Source organism: Pituophis catenifer, unplaced genomic scaffold (assembly GCF_029215685.1).
Source record: "Pituophis catenifer annectens isolate HBS135680 unplaced genomic scaffold, rPitCat1.0.hap2 SCAF_4, whole genome shotgun sequence".
Taxonomy (NCBI): Eukaryota; Metazoa; Chordata; class Lepidosauria; order Squamata; family Colubridae; genus Pituophis; species Pituophis catenifer.
In genome coordinates, this window is record NW_027256884.1 from 32,398,913 (window position 1) to 32,421,708 (window position 22,796).

General features: G+C 37.9%; 1 protein-coding gene across 1 annotated transcript; it reads left to right on the forward strand.

The window, feature by feature from the left end:
* Positions 1 to 976: 976 nt before the first annotated feature.
* Positions 977 to 22,536, forward strand: CDC16 (cell division cycle 16). Its single transcript, XM_070942768.1, has 18 exons — positions 977 to 1,125; positions 2,380 to 2,434; positions 3,612 to 3,709; positions 4,204 to 4,242; positions 4,900 to 5,040; positions 5,451 to 5,610; positions 5,906 to 6,000; positions 7,733 to 7,866; positions 9,193 to 9,272; positions 11,315 to 11,364; positions 12,623 to 12,696; positions 12,860 to 12,985; positions 13,311 to 13,463; positions 14,397 to 14,460; positions 16,090 to 16,151; positions 18,568 to 18,703; positions 19,108 to 19,198; positions 21,889 to 22,536. Exons 1-18 carry the CDS (start codon positions 1,078 to 1,080, stop codon positions 22,149 to 22,151), a joined length of 1,869 nt encoding a protein of 622 aa, XP_070798869.1. The 5' UTR covers positions 977 to 1,077; the 3' UTR covers positions 22,152 to 22,536.
* The last annotated feature ends 260 nt before the right edge of the window (positions 22,537 to 22,796 follow it).

Sequence of the window (22,796 nt, forward strand, 5' to 3'; positions counted from 1 at the left end):
CTTCCAACTTTCACATCAGTATTTTCTAGAATTATATTACTATAGAATTCCTCTATTACATATTGGTTGTTTAGGGTTTCTTTAATTCTACCTATTTTAGGCCATGCTAACTGATCATATCTAAATAGTATCAACATTATATTTGCACATACTGTACTTCTTTCTTAAATTTATATGAAAACTGGAAGGAAAAACACTTTCAATTATTCAGTAATTCTGTGGATAAGAGACATAGTGTATCAGTTAAGATTTTGGACTTGGTCTGGTGTGACCCAAATTCAAGTCCATCCTCAGCCACAGACGTTTACTAGGTGGCTTGGGGCAGTCAAACTCAACAGTATAAAACAGGGGAAGGAGTCCTATGTATTTCTATCTGAAAGCTGGGGTGTAAATTTAATACTTAACTTGTACTGTAATTATTGAAATTCCTTTATTGGTTGCTGATGATTTACCCTGCCTAGTAATGTCCACCTATTAAGAAGTAAGTTACACTGAATACAAACAGGAGTTACTTCTATTTTTGCCTTTCTCAATTACTTTTTCTATAAGAAAAAAAAATACCAAGTACCCTTAATGTATAAATCATTAACATAGATAAAAAGTAATAACTCTCGAACCCACCTATGTCGTTCAAATTCGGAATACAAAAACTGCTGCCTCTTCCCTACAATTTCTTTCCGTTCTCTAAATGATTAAATACGACTACTACTACTATTAATAATAATAACAACAACACTACCACATTCCTAAGGAAAACCTCGGCACTTCATCCTCTGTAGGTCGGATATCCTCGGAACGCCAAGCGCAGAGGCCGCGTTTCCGGAGACATAAGGGTGCAATTGAGAACGGCACACAGGGCCATCCTGGGGAGGGACGTCATTGCGAACGGACTCGTGAAGCCATGGCGAGAGGAACGCGTTGAATGCGGAGGGGGCGGGGTCTTAAGTTTCGGAAGCGGCTCGCTCGGGGTCGGGAAGACAGCGGCAGTTGCGAGGCGTCCGGCAGCGCCGTGGGGGGCTCCAGGGAACGGGCCAGCCTGGTCACCCGGTTCCTCCCGCGGGCGGGCACGGAAAGGGCATGAATCTGGAGCGCCTGAGGAAGCGGGTGCGGCAATACATCGACCAGGTGAGGCTTTCGAGGTAGCATCCCTTTGCCTGCCGCCACCGCCGCCGCCTCTTGGGCTTCGGTCCTGAGGCTGGGGCTGCTTCTCGCGTGGACGCGGTCTGGGAAGTGGGGCGAGTGGGACCGTTCCCGGGAGTGGGGCAGGGGCCTCGCAAGATCTTTGGGGTTTAGGGAATTTCCAAAGCGAAGCCCCAGGGAGCTGCGGGTGAGTTTCTGCCTTCCCTCTCTCTGACACTTGTCCCAAAGTTGCTTCCTTGTCCCTGGTTAATTGGAAGGAGCAGCAAAGGGCTGTTGAGGCAAGAACTCCAGGAGAAGGAATGAATGTGCCTTGGACTGCATAAAAATGCCATGGTTTGCACTATCTGGCCTTGATTTTTATTCTTTGATTGATTGATTGATTGATTGATTGATTGATTGATTGATGCCTTCAGGTGAGTTTTTGAATCCTGGGGGGGAATTGAATTGGTCTCCTCATCTGTTCTTCACTTCATTGACAAAAACATAGTGCAGGGCTGAGGATAGCTATCCCTGTCACTGTCTTCGTGGATGTAATCTACATTGAATTATCATTATTTCAGTACAGGTTCATTGGAAAAATGTCTCCTGCATAGCTCGGTATAGGGATTAACATGGTAAACAAAATACTAGAGAGGCTTAGTTTCAAATTCCTTTGCAGGTAGTCCTCAACTTGCCACCAAAATTGAGCTCAAAATTTCCGGTGCTGAGCAAGACAGTTGCTAAGTGAGTTTTGCCCCATTTTATGACCTTTCTTGCCACAGTTGTTAAGTCTATTACTGCAGTTGTTAAGTTAGTAATTACAGTTATTAAGTCAGTCTGGCTTCCCCCATTGACTTTGCCTGTCAGAAGATTGTAAAAGGTTGCACATGACCCCAGAACACTAACTGTCATAAATACAGGCCAGTTGCCAGCATCTGAATTTTGATCACATGGTCAGGGGGATGTTGCAATGGTCATGTGAAAAATGGTCATAAGTCACTTTTCAGTGCTGTTTTTAATTTCTAACTGTCACTAAACAAATGCTTGTAGATTGAGGACTACCTGTATTTTCATGAAATGGTAATCTTTAGCCCTGTCAAAATTTCTCAACTTAATCTAGGTTGGTGCAAAAAATAAGATGCAGGAAGGAATGGTGAATTCTGTATAGAGCTTATTGAATAGAAAATATGAATATTATATATAATATACATAAATATATATTCTAATAACAAATTGTAACTATTTATTTTCTAAAAACAGCAACAGTATCAAAGTGCTCTATTTTGGGCAGATAAAGTAGCATCATTGTCCCATGGTAAGTTGAATATTTTATCTTATATGTGTATGTGTTTTAAAAAATTACTTTGTACTTTCGTTTTAATTTTCCCTTACTATATACTGTATTTTGATGGGTTGGCTATTTTAACTGGGAAAGTTGAGAATTGACAAGCTATACAGATAGTCCTCACAAATAATTTGAAATTATGACAGTACTAAAAAGTAATTTTATGGTCTATTTATGACCTTCATAGCATCCCTCAGTCATGTGATCACCATTACAATCCATATATGTTATCCTATGCCTGGACTGTGGTTTTTTTTCTTCTTTTCTTTATCCTTTCTCCTCTTGCAGAGCAGAGAAATTGGAGAGGAAAGAGATTGCAAGAAAATAAGCTGTTTACTCTTCTATACATCAAAAGCAATGTGGTTGTATTTGCAGCCTGGGGCACTAGGAGATTTCAAGGAAATATGCTGTTTGTTCTTCTACACATTGAAAGCAATGTGATTGTGCCGGCAATGGGAAAAGGTCAGGCAAGGAGAGATTGTCTACAGAACTAACTTGTTTTTTTTTAACCGCCTCCCCCAGAATGGAGAGATTGGAGAAAGAGAACTGTAAGCTATTTGTATAGTTTAGCTGCAGTTCTCAGCCTCAGGCTGAGGCATGATTACATTGCTTTTAATGTGTACAAGACAGTAAGCTGACCTTAACCATTCCAAGAGGCGAGGGAATGGTTAGGAGGCAAACAACAGTGTGAAACTAGGTAATCTTGTCTCTTTCCAACTGGAAAGCTAGTTGCAATCATGTGATTTCCCACTTAGTGAATGCCTTACTTAGCTGTGCAATTGCTTGTCACATATAGGGTTGTTAAGTGAGGACTATCTGTATAATAAATGTTATTGGTTTGTAGGAGTTAGATCTCTCGTCACTATATCATATAGAATCAGTATAGTTGCTCTGTAAGGATGCTCTGTTTTTTGATACTCAGTTCACACTGAGTACCTACTTTTCTTTCATATGGTTGCAATGTTTATGCAGATACATATGAATTTCAATGCTAAGAATTTATAAATGAGCTCAATTTGTACATGTTAGAAATGTGAATAAAATAAGTGTGTATTGTATTGTAAATTAATAGTAACATGCAAATAAAGTACGACTGATAAGCTATGTGAAATATTATTTTTTATATGCCTGTATGATTATTTTTTAGAAGATCCACAGGACATTTATTGGTTGGCTCAATGTCTTTATCTTACATCACAGTATCACAGAGCAGCACATGCTCTTAGGTCAAGAAAATTAGATAAGGTAAGTGACCACAGGCATACTATAGTACTTCATCTTTTTTTAAAAATTACTTTATAACATGTGTAAGAACCTCTTTTTTCTTGGTTAAAATACATTTGCTAGGAGCAATGTGTTAAAAGCCTGATGCCAGCAACAGAAAAGCTGGAGATAAAAATTAGTTCAGCCACACCACTGCTTATGCAAATGCTACCACTGTTATTTCTTTTTCTCTCTTTCACATGGACACCTCTTCCACTGGGCTAGAATTTTGCATTTGGTAAAAAGTTTCTCATTTATAGGGTGCATACAGGATTCTTTTGGTATTTTGCTTAAAGCCAGAAAACATTCCTATAAGTGCAAACAGGTAGTTCAGTTAAGTTATAGAAAAAATTATAAAATAGAATGAATAGGATAAATTGAATAAATAAGAGATATAAAGGGCATATTTAACATCAAGTCCTCTTAATACTGTTCATCTTCAACTGAAAACTAATTAGAGGTTCTATTTTCTTTAGTTACATGAAGCATGTCAATACCTTGCAGCTAGATGTCATGTAAGTATTTAGTGACCTACAACACATTTCTTTGCCAGTGAGAATAAAAAAATTCACGAATCAAAATTTAAAAATTTGATTTTTGTCTATCTTCTAATCTTAAAAAGCTCCAGTTCAGATGATACTTTAAACATTATAATTTTCTTAATGTTTTCCTTTTGCAAGGACACAAAACTACAGTATTAATAACATTGAATTAACATAAATATTTTATATGAACAATTTTGTTTATTTTGTTTATTTATTTTATTACATTTGGTTGCCACCCGTCTCGCCACAAGACAACTCAATTGTAGCTATGTGAGTTGGTATAGAAGCATGAAAATAAATAGCTATCTTCAGTTTATTTCTGAAGGTGTTAATTTTTAGATGAAATTAGAGAAATTTGGAATGAAATTAAAAAGCATGGATAAGATAATTAGAATTCAAAGAATGGAACAAGGGAATGGAAATTGAAGCATTGTATAGATGATGAAACAGAGGAGGTAGGACATAAATCTAGTACAATGGAGGGTGGGTAGATGTATGAAGATAGAGTTGTCTTTAAACATATAATTGTGATGTATGTAATGTATGTGAATTGGTTAAGCAGTACTTTATTTTCTACACACTGCTGCTTCAATCGTAAATGTTCATACTCTGAGTTTCTCTGTGTAGTATGCTGCAAAAGAATATCAGCAGGCTCTTGATATACTTGACATGGAAGAACCAATCAACAAAAGATTGTTTGAAAAATACTTGAAGGATGAAAGTGCAGTGAAAGACTGTTCTAATGACTGGGAAATTTCACAAACGTCAGTAAGTGTTACTTGGGAGTAAGCTTTGGAGGGTTATTGGAAGATCTAACTTTAGCTAGATAAAAATAAAGTATTTTAGGAGTCTCCATTGTGTCTACATAGACCCATACTTTATTCATACCAACTTCAGTCTGATGTCCTCTAAAAAAGCCTTTCTCAACAAAACTGGAGGGTCCTAAGAGGGGAAAATCAATCTTTACAGTAAAAGGATTCAAGTGGGTATAATCTTTTTATTTCCTAATTTAAATAGACAACGAATCAGTTTATAGAACTTTATATAAAAAAAATTGTTGAAAGGCACATACTATAAAGAATACTAAAAAGAATGTATTTCTCAGATGTAATTTGGGCTCAACTTCTAATTGAAAACCCAGATTTAGTTTCTGGATTCTAACCATTCTTTCTTATTAGATCAAGAGTTCGATTTGCCTTTTGAGAGGGAAGATCTATGATGCTCTTGATAACAGAACTCTAGCAACATTCAGCTACAAAGAGGCTTTGAAACTTGATGTTTACTGTTTTGAAGCATTTGACCTTTTAACATCACACCATATGTTAACAGCAGAAGAAGGTTTGGATAATATTTTTTCTTCACATAATTAAAAAAAAACTTTATACAACATATTGTATATAGAACCCATAAGTTAGTATTTACAAAGTAGGTTCACTAATCATTTTACAAGATTTTGATTTTAGGACATTGCTGAGCATTAGGAGAAAGATTTGCCAATTGTTGCTTTTTTTCTCTGTCCTTAAACAAATTGCTGAGATGCTAGTGAAATGTAAAACCCTGATAAATGAAAAAAATAGGAACATTTGGATGCTATACAGTTTTTAAATCTTTATCTACTTCATTTTTCTTTCAGAAAAAGAACTACTTGAATCTCTACCTCTTAGAAAACAGTGTACAGAAGAAGAACAAGTATTACTGCATTTTCTGTTTGAGAACAAATTAAAAAAGGTAATTTTTAAAAATAAATACTACAGGTAATCCTTGACTCATGACTTGTTGTTTAATGACTGTTCAAAGTTACCAGACCTTGGAAATAATGCTTTACAGCCCATAGTGACTCAGCATGTGAGGACTCAAATGGTGAAAGCTGATAGGAGAAATGGAGATTTCAATCTATTAATTTATTATATTTTTATCTAGCTATCAGAGACTCTTAGTGGTTAACAAAATATAAACAAACACAATTCAAAACATATGCAGTAAGCATAAAAAGTAAATAATGCTGATTCAAAATTTTAACTCTTCAAAAATAAAAGCAGTCTCATCCATCTTCTATTGCCAGTGGTTACCACATTTTGAGCAGAGTTGCCTGCTAGAGCAGTGGTCCCCAACCTTTCTGGCTTGGAGGCCCAGCAGGGTGGGAGAGGGGATAGTTCTGAGTGGCAGGTGGGCGCGTGCAGGCACGTACAGCTCCATTTGTGTGTGGGGTGCATGCGCGGCCACCTCTTGCAAGAGGGGATTTTTGCGCACAAGTGTAAGCAGCCATCACTCATGCAAGGGGAACTTTGTGTGTAAGTACAAGTGGCCACTGTTTGCATGAGGGAAGCTTCTTGCACATGCATGCACTCACCCGCCATTTCAATAGCCCGGTTCTGAACACGCCACGGTGCAGGGGTTGGGGACTTCTGTGCTAGAGCACCGGGGGACTCCTCAGGAGCCCTCTGGAAAGTATCCAGATCCAGCAGATACCTGGGGCAGACATCTAAAGGGCCCTGTGCAACTCACAGAGGTGGCTGCCATTATCATCTCTAGGTATAATCTGAATATGGCAAAAGGTGACCAAAATCCCTTCACATGCAGATCACATAATATCTCTGAAAAAATGAGGCACTTACATAAGATTACTTGAGACAAACTGATAGAGGCCTCACCAGATATAGCAAACAAGACATGGGCATGAAGGTCTCCCAGAGACATGACGGTCTTCCAGAGGCATCCTGCTGGGCAGTTGATACACCTCTAGATCTCTAGTGTATCCCTGTGGCTCAATTTCACACATAGGTACTCACATCCCAGACTGGTATCCCTGATCACAGACCATCATTGCCATCCCCACCTCACCTCCACTATAGCATTGATGTTTGTGAAGGACCTGAAACTTGGAATAAATACAGCTTTCCTTTTTTCTATTAAAAGGGACATTCTTAGCATCAGATTAAATTCAAAGAAAAGGATAGGAAAAGTATTCCCTTGGCCATAGCAAGGGTTTATTTAGGCAGAGGCCACTTTGGGTGAAAGTGCAAAAAAGTAAAACTGGGAGTTCAAAGGCAGATTTCATTTCCTCTAATTGTTTTTTTTCCCCTAGAACTGTCTAGAGCTCAGGGGCTTAGAGAAACAAAAATCTCAGTTTTTACAAAACAATATGGTTGATACAGGATGGGCACGAGTAAGGATATCGAGTATTACCTGTGACAATCCCATTTGAGGGAGATACTAAATGATACCTTGAAAAATTGAACTGTTGAAAGGTTAAAATGTGATGAGTAAGTCCATGTCAGTAAACATATCCTTTGGTTTAAATAAAATAAATGTATTTTATCTTACTAAACAAATATTTCTAGAGGAAACAGGCTTTATGAACTAAGGTGATAATATGAAAAGGATCCATTTTCTCTGATAAGTTTTACTATTCTTCTGAGGTGCTATTTGTTTCTCAACTGAAATTTCTTATGCCTTTCAGTACAATAAACCTAGTGAAACACTGATTCCTGAGTCTGTAGATGGTCTTCAAGATAATCTCGATGTAGTAGTGTCTCTAGCAGAAAGGCATTATTATAACTGTGATTTTAAAATGTGCTACAAACTTACTTCTGTGTAAGTATTTGCATTTGTGATAATAGAATTTACTTGTGATCATTCTTACATATATTAGTATCTTTGTGAAATAATTGTTTATCCTGTTTATTAAAATGGTTGAAAGCTTATCTGTTTTAGTTTATAAACATAAAACAATTAATTATGTGCTTATATTCTTTGCTATGTTGGATTCAGTTAAGGATTTGTAATGCAGTACAGTAAGGGATTGTCATGCAAAGAATTAGAATGAGTGAAGATGCCCTTTCCTTAGCTTCTGGTCTTGGAAAGGGACTTCACCCATGGAGAGCTCTATGAGGATAAGGCCACTTTGGGGGATGTCAGAAGGTCCTGAGGGAAAATGCTATGAAGATAGGCTACCAACATTTTTCTAGTATCAGGAATTTGGCCTGTGGCATTCTGGAACTGGAAAAGGAATATTGTCTTCTCTTCTAAACAACAATATTGATGAAATAGTTCTATAGGGGCACAAATTCATCTCTGTCATCCATCTTTTCATACTTTTTATTCTTTGGGACAGTTGTTCTTAAGCTGTTTGACCCACTTAAACTTTTTTCAGTCTTAAATACTGCCATTATGCTAACAAAGAAAAGCAGACTCTGCGTAAGCATCTTGGCCGCGGCAGTCCCAAACTGGAGCCTCAATTCACAAACAAGCAATTACTAATTGCTCCTTTATCAAGATACATTGAAACCTCAGCCCTTTAAGGTAGACCAGATTAAGAAACCAATGCCATATAGGCCAAGACTACTTTATTGTAACAGCTATACTAACAGAATTTTGCATTTTCCACTCCCTCACTTTTTCTCCATGTCAACTAAGGAGGGGTCTTTTCGAGGAGTTTAATGAAATTAGTTTCTTGAAATGTGCCCAAGCCCTGCGCTCAAGGTAGTTGCTCTTGGTAGTTGCTCTTCCTCTTGTCCTTCATGGCCATTCTCTATAGCCTCTACATGAATTTACCTCCAGTTTAAGTACAACCGTTTTAGCAATGTATCTCTAAACTGGAATCCCAGTTCAAGAACAGTGGGTTTTCTACAGGTAAAGTGCTTCCATTTCTCATTTATACTGCTGTAAATGAGCATACCAGGCGCAACTATTTTTCTTTAGATAAATATCGACATGGCTTTCCAAGGTTTCATAACTATAGAATCTTTATTCCTGACTAAGGAATTAAGGGAATTTGAATGAAACTGATTATTTGGGTTTGTGTGTTTTAAGAAACTGCAGTCCTTTAGGGTTTCCACTCTGAAGATCAATAATAATGTTTTGGTTGTACTTGAAGTGACTTTCTAAAAAGTATAAGATCTTACTTGGGCTTATTTGTAGAGTAATGGAAAAGGATCCGTTCCATGCCAGTTGTTTACCTGTACATATTGGGACACTTGTGGAGCTGAATAAAGCAAATGGTGAGAAATTGTTTTATGCATGTTGAAAATGAGCAGATTACTTTTAGTTTCCAGGCATTTCCTTTATTTTTATTTTCCCGATGTTGCTTTTATTGTGAACTCATGAACAGGCACTTTGTATCTAAAGATACAAATAATTTTTTACTGAGAATAAAATGGAGGGGGAGGAAGGGGTTTTCAGAGGGGAAGGTGATGTAATTGAATGTAATAGGAGGGAAGGGCTGCACTGCAGAGGAATAAGAGACAACGCAGTCAGATATTTTGTGTGAAAGAAAGAGACAGCACCTTCCTAATTGTTATCAGAATATATGGTAGATGCAGATAGTGGAGACCTGCCAGGCTTAATCTGGCAACATTCTTATATATAGATAAACAATAAAGAATTCAGCTTTGAAAAATCATCACCTGTCATTCTTAGTTTTGGATCCTGACAGCTGCCAGACTGTAAGCACTTTGACTTGACCCATGCCTTGGGAGTTTAGCAGCAATTATAGCTACAAAACTAGCAACCACACCAAGACAGCACCCAATTCCCACAAATGCAAGGACTTTTGGAGAAAGACAGGGACTGTATGGCACATTTCAAGATTATTAATTCCTGAACCCCAAAAACTTTTTTATGTGGCTCAGCCAACCCTTAAAGATATAATGAAGTTAAATTTGCTTCACCAGGACAACAGCCTAGAGGTAGTGCTCAGCTGATGACTACTAATTCAGCAACCAAAGTTATGATGATACCAAATAAGGGGAACTTAAGACTGGTCTTGATATTGCAGCAGTTACGGCATCTCTGTGATCATGTGATTGCAATTCAGATGCTTGGCAACTGGCTTGCACTTAAACATGCAACACTCCGCAGTCACATGATCACCATTTGCAATCTTCTCTTTTGGCTTCCCACAAGCAAAATCCATGGGAAGTCAGCAGGAGATTGCAAATCCCTCTGGTAAATCAGTCCCACTCTTGCCACTTTTTCTACTGAGGAGCCCCTGGGCAGCAAAGTGAGTGGGACATGGATGGGCAGGCAGTATGTGCTTCCACCCCTTCTTTGTACTTCAGACAATGGACAGAGAGAGGTTTTGTTTCCTTTCTATTTGTGATTTAATTTATTTTCATTTTTAATAAATAATATTAACCCAATAGTTTGCTTGTAAGATTTAATTATTTTTTTCAAATATGGATAAATCATTGCACCAAACTTTTGGATCTGCATTACAAACTTTTTAAAAAAATTCCTTTTACAAGAAAAAAATGATTTTGTGTTTTATAATTTATAATATGTAACTAAAATCAGTCAATATTGCATATAATTTTACCGTATTTAATTCACCGTTTTCTAGGTAAACATGTAGTTTTCAGTGCAAATCATGAAGACATTGTAACATCGATTCATTTGTATTGGGGGAAAAAAACAAGACTTAAGAAGTTGGTAGAAATGAGACCCATTCAGACACTTGTTTCTAACAAAAAAGTTGGCATCTTATAAAATGGAAATTGGAAGTCAATCCAGCAAATGAAAATTAAACCTATACTACTGTTTAATTAATATGTAGCTCACATGTTATAGCAATAGCAATAGCAATAGCACTTAGACTTATATACCGCTTCATACAGCCCTCTCTAAGCGGTTTACAGAGTAAGCATATTGCCCCCAACAATCTGGGTCCTCATTTTACCCACCTCGGAAGGATGGAAGGCTGAGTCAACCTTGAGCCAGTGAGATTTGAACTGCCAAACTGCACTAGCAGTCAGCTGAAGTAGCCTGCAGTACTGCACTCTAACCACTGCGCCACCTCAGCTCTTACTTTATGTTATCCTGTTAATTAGATAAAGTAACTGATGTCTATATGTTTTTGAAACTCTGAAAAAGGAGATTTGGAAATTAGATTTCATAGTGTAACTTTCTACCATTTGTTCTGGTCATTTTGTTATTTTGAATCATTAAAAAATATTTTTAGTCTGGTTTCTTTTCAGTTTACATACTGATATAATTATTGTGTTTGATGTAAATGGTGCTGAACATATTCATTCTATTTTTCTAGAACTTTTCTATCTCTCTCATAAACTGGTGGATTTGTATCCAAATAATCCTGTAAGTTTTATATATATATATATATATTTTAATAGCACTGATAAGTTAAACAAAAGACCAACATTAATATGTACATAGTAAAATACACAATTTGATACATCTAAATGAGATTTTAAAGCTGATTCGTACACAGACACTCAAGAAAGTATCCAATATAAACATTCCAGTTCAGACACAATTTATGTGAGAAGATTGCAATAAATCTAAATATTTGAATTTGATCAATCTGCCATGATGCGGGTCAGCTCTATTATAATTGTGGAAGTGTATATTGGAATAATATTCTTTTTTGTAAAGTGGGAAGGCATACAGGCCTTGGACCCTTGCCATGTAAAGAATTTCTGAGGAAATGTAGACCTTGGCATTAGATTCTCTAGTCAGGTATCGGGGGAGTTCCAATTCTTTGGAATTAAACATTTGTCTCTGATACTTATTCTAGGCTTTGGAGTAGGAATTTGCTCCATTCCGTTGTTGTATGAAAGTTTGTGGTTGCATAAGAGTGAGATGATGACAGATTTTCATTAGTTAATCAGATGCTGCAGATTTTTTGCTAGAGGACATTGTTAATATGCACGTAATATAACAATGCAGTGCTGAGAAGATCAGAAAAAGAAAAGTGAAAATTGTCTCTATGTTTTGTTTATTCAATCATGTAAAAAAGCAATTATGTTTCCAAGGCCTCAGAAAAATTCTGAGGCAACACAGAATGGAATGCTGGCATAGCTAGGATTCTGGTAGGATATTCTTATTTAAACTAAAGTTACCAATATTACCATGTTTAATGTAGAATACTCTGATAATGTTATCAGAATCCATTCTGCTTTCTGCTTGCTAACTAAGAAAATATTTTCTCAGCAACAAAATGCTGTGAATTCAGCATTGCGAAAATAAGGAATTTGCTCAAACAGGAGCAAATTTTCAAGAAAGTGTATAGAAAAAAACCCACTGGCAACTACATATGTATTTGTCAGAGCAAGGCTATCAAAACAGTTAAAAACACAGTAATAATAATTAATTAAACTTATATGCCACCTGTCTCTCAACAATTTTGGACAGCTTACTACAAATAAATTACAATAAAATCAATAAAATATTAAGATAAAACATGACAAGTGCATGACAAGGGAAGAGTACAGTATAAACATTTGCATAGATACAGAATCATATCTGCATTTATATACTATAGTATTAGATTCATGAAGTGTTACCTTTTCTAATTTATATTACTGTAATCTCTATGTTTAATTTTTGGTTTTAGGTGTCTTGGTTTGCTGTAGGATGCTATTATCTCATGGTTGGCCATAAAAATGAACATGCCAGAAGATACCTCAGGTAAGTTTTACTTCCTGAGAATTTCAAGCTAAGAATGTTCGTCATTCTTAGAATCTATGTTTTGAAGTATATCATTTCTATTAAGAATTATTTATTAAATATTTATAAAATTGCAAGTTTAATAAGCTGTTGTTTTGGAAAATTGTTTTTTTTTCTGTTTCAGTAAAGCCACTACACTAGAGAGAACATATGGGCCAGCATGGATAGCATATGGACACTCATTTGCAGTTGAGAGTGAGCACGATCAGGCCATGGCTGCATATTTCACAGCTGCCCAGTTGATGAAGGGGTATGTCACAATTCCAATTCCCAGGGAATATGAATGCAAGTTCCAATCTGGGTTGGTCACCAGAACCAGAAATTTACTCTTCTGAGCTTTTGGACTCATACTGGAGCAACCCACCACTGCATATTAGCCTTGTCTAACTGAACTTTGTAACTATATTTCATGAATTGGTGTGTGGAATATATTTAGAGGGGAATATATTTTATAACATGGTTCTGTATTCTACTTGTAAGATTTATGCTTTCATAAAAACAAGAAAATTTTGTGTTGTAGCTGAAAAGTAAATGCATTTTTGTTCCTTTTATTTTAAATATCTTTGTTTTTGCAGTTGCCATTTGCCGATGTTGTACATTGGACTAGAATATGGATTGACCAACAATTCAAAATTAGCTGAACGCTTCTTCAGCCAAGCTTTAAGTATTGCACCCGAGGATCCTTTTGTTATGCATGAAGTTGGGGTGGTAGCATTTCAGAATGGGGAGTAAGTATTTTTTTTGTGACAGTTTGTACGCATGAAAGCATACTGCTGTATACTGCATATTATTCTACATACTAGATTAAATTACAGGACTACAATAGCAGCATTTATTACTGCTATTAAATATACCAAAGAAAATATGTGCTGACAGAGAGCAATGACTTTAAATGTTATTTTTAAAACCTGAGAATTATTTCTCTCAACTTTAAGTAGTCAATATATTCTTGAACTACCCAACCACCCCAATAATTTCACAAATTGCTGACTTTAGAAAAGCACGTAAATGTGTTGGCTTTTTAAAAAAGATACTTTTCGTGCTGCATTCTTAATTCATTTTTTCCTCCAAAGTGTTTAACATAATTAACATAATTAAAAACAAAAGAAAGAAAATCAAAGACACATTTATTTCATATGCATTGAAGATATTACAGTGGATGGATTTTGTGTTTTAAGACATCATGTTTAATGTATCAGTGCTTCATACACACTTCATAAGTTCCCAAGGCAATAAGAGAAACAAAGGAATAAGAAAGTCTATTAGCATTTTGGATGAGCAACCATATTGAAAAAGTTTGGTTTACTTTGTCCTATACATATTTATAAATTATGTATTAATTTATCTGTTAAAGCAATACCCACGTGTATTTTTTTATTAAAATGTGGCTGGAGGGGTCTTACATTGACTTCAGCATCTTGGTCTCCTTTCACGCTCATAAAAAAATAGTCTAATTAAGTCTGTGATTATTACATTTTCACCAGCGCCTTGGAATATGAACAATGATAGAATGGATTAATACCTAATTATTTCTGATAAAATATAAATAATTGAGACATCATCTATTCTATGCACAGAATAAAATATCCTTTCATTTATAATTTTTTAAAAAAATTGAAAAGACCTAAACATCTCATATGAAGTGCTTTATTTTCTTTCAGCTGGAAAACTTCAGAAAAATGGTTTCTTGATGCACTAGAAAAGATCAAAGCTATTGGAAGTGAGGTACTTAGTTATATACATTTTTCTTACTAATACTGTTACAAGCTAGTACTGTTTTAAAATTAAGTATAGAAGATCTCTTGACCCCCAATATTCAGCTTATGAAGACTTCAGAATGCATATATATGGTCTTGTAAGTATCGTGTCAATTCAACTAAGGCTTCACAGATGATAACCAGCACCTTGAATTGAACCTGGAAGCGTATAAGTAGCCAATGTAACTACTGAAGAACGGTATAATGTTACCAAACCTACTTTTTCCTGTTAGTAGCCAACTCCCTGAATTTAATATCAACTGCAGCTTCCAATTCATTTTCAAGGGTAGAGTATGTTGCATGAGGTGACAATGGCATGAATCATATTCAGATGGGTTTTCTACATCAAAAATCTCTGCATGCCCATCAAAGCTGGGCAAATGCCCTGGTTACTCCCTCAATTTGCTATTTGAGCAGCAACTATATTGGAAGGCCCCCAAATTAGTGATCTGCTTCTTTAAAGGGGATGGAACCAGAGCTGAACTAGGGAATTGTATCAAGACAGATTTATTACCTACAATTATTCACTCCATTATCAGAATTAATCTGAGCTTGTTATGACTTATCTAGTCCTCATGGTATCAAGACACATAGGTTAGAATCTCCACAGTGTGTCTGGCTAGCCAAAGAGTGGTGATGTACAATTAGGTATCAGCAACATACCTTAACCAAAACTAACAAATGAATTCCTACAGCAATTTTCCTCATCCATATTGCAATACAGGACTGACATAGCTGCAGATCCCAATATTTGTACAAATGGGCACAATCATGGTCATTATAACTTTTATTAATTTGCTGTTTAAATTTTTGTTAACCAATATTGTCTTTTTCCAGATAATAATATGCTCAAAGGGACTGCCCAATGCTACATAGTAAACCTCTCAATAAATCTAACCAGAACATGTAATGTAGGGCAGGACATTATATAAACTCAAGGCCCGAGGGCCAGATCCAACCCACAGGGTGCTTAGATCTGGCCCATGGGGCCGCCCTGGAAACAGTGAAAGTCCACCTGTGATGCCTCTGCCAACCATTTTCGCTGGCAGAGGGCTGCAGGAAGCCATCGCAGCCAAAAACAGAGCTCGCATGGCCTTCCCGAACTCCATTTTCACTGGCAGAGGGTTGCAGAAGGCCGTCGCAGCCAAAAATGGAGCCTGGGAGTCCATTTTTGCTGGCAGAGCTCTTGGGCCACCACAGGCACCCCCAACACAAGTGATGTTGAGCTGGCTATGCCCACCCTGGCCATGCTCATCCCAGCCCCCAAGGTCAAACACAACCCTGATGTGGCCCTCAATGAAATAGAATTTGACATCCCTGATGTAGGGGGTTGATTGCTATTCAGTGGGAAAATATCCATGAAGAAACTCCAAATATTCTGGCTCCTGTTATACATTACTGAGAAAGGATTTATAATGAATTCTTTATCCGTTTATAATATGTTGTATAGTTTGGCATTTTAAAAGGGTTTCATACATATGAAGATTTCCTTATACGCACATGCATACTCTCTGACATAATAATATAACCTATCTTATTTAAGTGGGGGCTTTCCTCAGAATGATATTTCTTCATATATGATGTTCTTTTGCTACAGGTGACTGTAGATAAATGGGAACCTTTACTAAATAACTTGGGTCATGTGTGCAGAAAACTGAAGTAAGTATGTGCATGTGGAGATTGAAGGGGAGAAACTTTTTAAATAGTAGTTACTAAGTTTATGTTAGTCCCAGTTCTATAACTTAAGAAAATCTTAGCAATGTATAGGTAGAGTGGAAAAAAACATTGCAGAAGGTGAAGGCAAAATATTCTTGTATTATAAGAGTTGGTGTGCTATAATGGTGAAGTGTTGTTTATTTATTTTTTGTTATTTTAGTTATTTGTTTCCTGTTGGACTTGACTAAGGAGATCAATCAATCTATCTCTTATCTATCTATCTATCTATCTATCTATCTATCTATCTATCTATCTATCTATCTATCTATCTACCTACCTACCTACCTACCTACCTACCTACCTACCTACCTACCGTGCATATAAAAAGTCTATACCCGTTAAAATGCCAGTTTTTGAGATGTAAAACAACAAGACCAAGATATATCACTTCAGAATTTTTTCCACCTTTAATATAACATATAAGATGTACAATACAATTGAAAAACAAAGTCAAATCTTTTTTGGAGGGAATAACAATAACATGGTTGCATAAGTGTGCCCACCCTTAAACTAATACTTTGTTGAAGTACATTTTGATTTTATGACATCATTCAATCTTTTGGGATAGGAGCCTATCAGCATGGCACATCTTGTCTTGGGAATCTTTGTCCACACTTTCTTGCAAAAGAGCCCCAAATCTGTCTGATTCAAGGGCATCTCCTGTGTGCAGCCTTTTTTAGGTAACCCCACAGATTTTCATTTGGATTCAGGTCTGGGCTCTGTCTAGGCCATTCCAAAATTTTGATCTTCTGGTAGAGCCAATTTTTTTTTGTTGATTTGGAGGTATGTTTTGGGCCAATGTCATGTTGAAAGGTGAAATTCCTCTTCATCTCCAGCATTCTAGCAGAGATCTGAAGGTTTGTTCCAAAATTGACTGATATTTGGAATTATTTATAATTCCCTCCACCTTGATTAAAGCCCCAGTTCCAGCTGAAGAAAAGCAGCCCCAAAATATCATGTTGCCACTATGATGCTTCACAAAGGAAAAGGTTTTCTTGCCTCCCTACTGGACAGTCCAGACATGATGGTTGTCACATGTAGTACACAACCAGTATTTGCCAGAAATTCCTACAGCTTCTTTATAATGTTGCTGTAGGCCTCTGGCAATTTCTTGGACCAGTTTTCGTCTTGTGTTCTCATCAATTTTTGATGGACATCCAGTACTTGATAATGTCCCTGTTGTGCCATATTTTGTCTGCTTGATGACTGTCTTCACTGTGTTTCATAGTTTATCCAATGCCTTGGAAATTGTTTTGTACTCTTCCCCCTGGCTGATACCTTCCAACAATGAGATCCCTTTGATGCTTTCTAAGTTCTTTACAGACCACGTCTTTACCTCTGAGACGCAACTGAGTAAATGTCAGAAAAATCCTACTAGAACAGCTGAACTTTTTATGGGCCTGATCAGAATCACTTTAATTTTTCACAAGAATCTACTAACTACTATTTAACATCAGTTTGAATGTGATTGGTTCATTCTGAATATAGCGACATCCCTACCTATAAGAGGGTGTGCACAGTTATGATTGCATATCCACTATCTTTCAAATGTATATGCTATCTATCTCACTATCAAGAGAAATAATATTCCTGTATCCCTTACCCATAAAAACTCACATCCCATACAGCCCAGCTTTTTACTGAGGGCGGAAAAAATGTAGAAGATGGAATGCTGTGTATTCTGCCTTGAGTTTCTGGAGGAATGCAGAATATGTATATATACCCTGTTTCCCCGAAAATAAGATATCCCAATAATAAACCCAATCGGGCTTTTGAGCACATGTGCTAAAATAAGCCCCTTCCCTGAAAATAAGCCCTCCCTTAAAATATTTAAACGCATGCACAGCCGGTCCCCGCCATTTTCTCTGGTTAGAGTTAGGGAGAAATAATAAGACCTCCCCGACAATAAGGCCAAGTACTTATTTTGGGGTTCAAAAAATATAAGAGAGGGTCTTATTTTTGGGGAAACGTGTGTGTGTATGTGTATTTCCCGCGTCATAAGTTTGTTAGTTAAAATGTTTAAAATCCTGGCTAAGATCCTAGCTCAGAATCCTTTAAATTCCCAAACAAAAACCCTTTGTAAGGTCTTTCAAAAACTCTGGCTGAAATCCTAACCAACACTTTAAAGGTTAGGCAACGTTTCGACAAGGTCTCTACCTTGTAATCTTCAGGCCTTTATTATCAGTTTAGAAGCTGTGGGTCATGCTTCATTATACTAGCTGCAGCCTGAATGCATGTTAACGATCCAGTTTTCTCTGGTTCCCAGAGAATATATATATATAATGGAAATACTACAGAATCTTGCTAATTATGTATTGTAGTAATTTGTCAAATGCATTATTTATCTTTATTTTAAAAGGAAATATGAAGAAGCTCTTGAATACCATCGTCAAGCTCTGGTCTTGATCCCTCAAAATGCTTCCACGTATTCTGCAATTGGATACATACATAGTCTGATGGGAAACTTTGAAAGTGCAATTGATTATTTTCATACAGTATGTGTATATTTTATTTAGTATACATTTATTTGTTCAAGCAAAAATGTGCAGTAAAGAACCACAACTTCAAAGCATAGGATATCAAAATGTTCAGGATTTGTCACCACTCTCTTACATGTTTCCCTTCCCATCAACATTATATTAACATTTAATTTGTATTCAACATGCTGCTTAATTCACTTAAGTTGTTTGGTGGGAGAAATGAATTATCACTAGGATATTTCTAAATGACCCTGGTCTGTGGCAAATCATGTGAAGAATTCTTCCTAACATGCTGATACCTCTCCCTTGTATGTTACTGATGCTATTTTGACTATAAAAGGCATACATTTATAGAATTTTAATCTGTTAAAGATAGTTAAAAAGTTGGGTTTATTTGTTTGTTTGTTCTTTTAAAACAGGCCCTTGGTCTTAGGAGGGATGATACATTTTCAGTTACTATGCTTGGACATTGCATAGAAATGTATATTGGAGATTCCGAAGCCTACATTGGTAAGTTGTTATTTGAGTACTGTTCCTCATATTTTTTCTTATCTTCCCAGACTGGCTGTGGTGGTTGCCTCAAACAAACATTTATGACATGTAGTTATTTGGCATAATGAATGGTTGACCAGGTAGCATCATCATCATCATCATCATCATCATAGGAAGAGAAAATATATTTTAATATATACTATATTTATAATTGCTGTGAAGAATATCATAAGCCACTTCTTGATGTGAAAAAGACGCCTAGAGAGCATTTGGAGGACTAGCCAATCCGATTCCGACCGGACACAGGTGAGGTCTTATATCAAGACCTACCTAGTGGCGATAAAAGCGGCAAAGTCTAACCACTTTTCCGCTCTTATCGCATCTGCAGAGAACCGCCCAGCCGCCTTGTTTAGGGTGACCCACTCCCTCCTCCGGGGGGGAGTGCGGGAAGATCCCTTGCAGGGTCGTGCTGAGGATTTTGTGCAATTCCTGCACGATAAAGTCGCTCGGATTCGGGATGGCTTGGACTCCGACTGGATGAGTCCACGGGAGGAGACAAGGGCAGGTCTTGAGAATGTTACCTGGGAGGAGTTTGATCCTGTGACTCCCGAGGATGTGGACAGGGTTCTGGGTAAGATTAGTGCCGCCACGTGTTTATTGGACCCGTGTCCCTCCTGGTTGGTGCTGGCCTCCCGGGAGGTTACACGAGGCTGGCTCCAGGGGATTATAAGTGCTTCTCTGAGTGAGGGTGCCTTTCCTACCGCCTTGAAAGAGGCGGTAGTGAGGCCCCTCCTCAAGAAGCCTTCCCTGGACCCGGCTGAATTAGCCAACTATCGTCCAGTCTCCAACCTTCGTTTTGTGGCGAAGGTTGTTGAGAGCGTGGTGGCACGACAACTTCCCCGGCACCTGGATGAAGCTATCTATCTAGACCCGTACCAGTCGGGCTTCAGGCAGGGGTACAGCACTGAAACGGCATTGGTCGCGTTGGTGGATGATCTCTGGAGGGCTCGGGACAGGGGCTGCTCCTCTGTCCTAGTCCTATTAGACCTCTCGGCGGCTTTTGATACCATCGATCATGGTATCATGCTGCAGCGGTTGAGGGGGTTAGGAATAGGGGGCACCGTTTTGCGGTGGTTCTCCTCCTTCCTCTCCGACCGCTCGCAGTTTGTGTTGGCAGGGGGACAGAGGTCGACCTCGAGGCATCTCGCATGGGGAGTGCCGCAAGGGTCGGTCCTCTCGCCTCTCCTGTTCAACATTTATGTGAAGCCGCTGGGTGAGATCATCCGTGGTTTCGGGGTGAAGTGTCATCTGTACGCTGACGATACTCAGCTGTACATCTCCACCCCAGACCACCCCAACGATGCCCTTGATGTGATGTCCCGCTGCCTGGAGGCCGTGCGGGCCTGGATGGGGAGGAACAGGCTCAGACTCAACCCCTCCAAGACCGAGTGGCTGTGGCTTCCGGCGCCCCGATATAGTCAGCAGGTGCCATCGCTGACTATTGGGGGTGAATCTTTGCCCCCCACAGAGAGGGCTCGCAATCTGGGTGTCCTCCTGGACGCACGGCTGTCTTTAGAAGAGCACATGACGGCCGTGGCCAGGGGGGCCTTTTATCAGGTTCGCCTGATTCGCCAGTTGCAGCCCTTTCTGGATCGGGACGCCTTGCGCACGGTCACTCACGCCCTTGTCACCTCCCGGTTGGACTATTGTAATGCTCTCTACATGGGGCTCCCCTTGAAGAGCACTCGGAGGCTCCAACTGGTCCAGAATGCGGCCGCGCGGGTGGTTATGGGTGCAACTCGTTGCGCCCACGTGACACCCCTCCTGCGCGAGCTGCACTGGCTCCCAGTGGTCTTCCGGGTGCGATTCAAGGTGTTGGTTACCACCTTTAAAGCGCTCCATGGCATAGGACCCGGGTACCTTCGAGACCGACTTCTGCCACCAATAGCCTCCCACCGACCAGTCCGCTCCCACAGAGAGGGTCTCCTCCGGGTGCCATCAGCCAAGTTATGTCGGCTGGCGACATCCAGGGGGAGGGCCTTCTCTGTGGGAGCCCCAGCCCTGTGGAATGAACTGCCCCCCGAAATACGAAAGATTTCCGACCTCCGGGTGTTTCGCTGCGCTCTGAAGACCCTGTTGTTCCGCCAGGCAGGGCTATTAACATAACGTTTTAAATTGGGGTATTTTAAATTTCTGGGATTTTAATTGGAGCCTAATTATTTAATGATTTTAAATTTTAAATTGTTGTTGTGTTTTTTGTGTTTTTAAATAGGCTGTACACCGCCCTGAGTCCTTCGGGAGAAGGGCGGTATAGAAATAAAATTATTATTATTATTATTATTATTGATACTTTTTTCTTTTCTATTTTTCTTTAACTTTTCTCCTTTTTTTGCACTTTTTGCTTTCTTCTTGCTTTCTCTTTTATTTTTCCTATCTTGCTATCTGTTAGTATTATCTTTTACCTTCTTGTTTAAAGTTTTAACGAACATTATACTTGCAAAAACATATTTTAGTATGAACCAAGTTGAAATAAGATTCCTTCACTACCAATACATTTATCAGTAGATTAGTTTATCAGATAGTTAAGAACACACAGAACAGTCTCCTCAAGCCCCACAACATGGAACAAAAAAGAATAATCGGACAGTGAAAGACATGTCAAACAGGTTTTAATTATATGAAAAATTAACCTAAGCAATTTCTTTTAGGGACTGCAATTAAGGATAAACTCAGATGCTATGATTTTGATGTGCATACTATGAAGACATTGAAGAACATCATCTCCCCTGCATGGGGTGCATTGGAATTTGATATAGAAAGGCAAACTACAGAAGAAAGCAATATGGCATTGGAAACACCTCATCAACGAAAAACCACAGAAGACCCTCCTTCATTAGATGAAACTTTTGAAATTGAAATGAATGAAAGTGACATGATGTTAGAAACATCCATGTCAGACCATAGTACATGACCTTAAAATATTGGTGCAGATTTATCATTGTGCAGAATCATTAAGTAATTTGTCATTCATCCCTTTCTGAATTTGTTGTTTTATATAACTATATATACCATGTGGCCATCAGAGAACTGTCCAAGATGGTGTGTTTTGTTTATAGCAATTTTATTCAAAATAATGTATTTTTAACTTTCACTGCATCGTGGGACTGCTATTTAGACAGTGAATGTACAAGCAAAAAATCAAATTGGATTACAATATATATATTTCTGTACCCATGAACTGATAAATTGCTGCTTTGCCTTTTTCCATCTTAATTATGTGTCAGAATGTCCTGAAAAAAAGTACAGTTTTGATATTATATTTTATTCTTTAATTCAGAATTAAATTTTTCATTTGATCTCTTTGATAATTGTTAAAAAAATTATCAACTGAATTCATTTTTTTCACTGAATTGTAGGCAAATCGTTTTTACTGTGATAGTAAATGTGTTGTCTGTCTAAATATTTGTCACTTTCTTCAACTTTATGGTTTCTTGATTATCTCCCGTACCCTGGAGAGATTAGTGACTACATCATTCATGTATTTTTGCAACAATCTAAGCAATTACTAAAGTTCAAAGATGGAGTAGGGTTGTAAGTACTGAGTTATCAGTAAAGG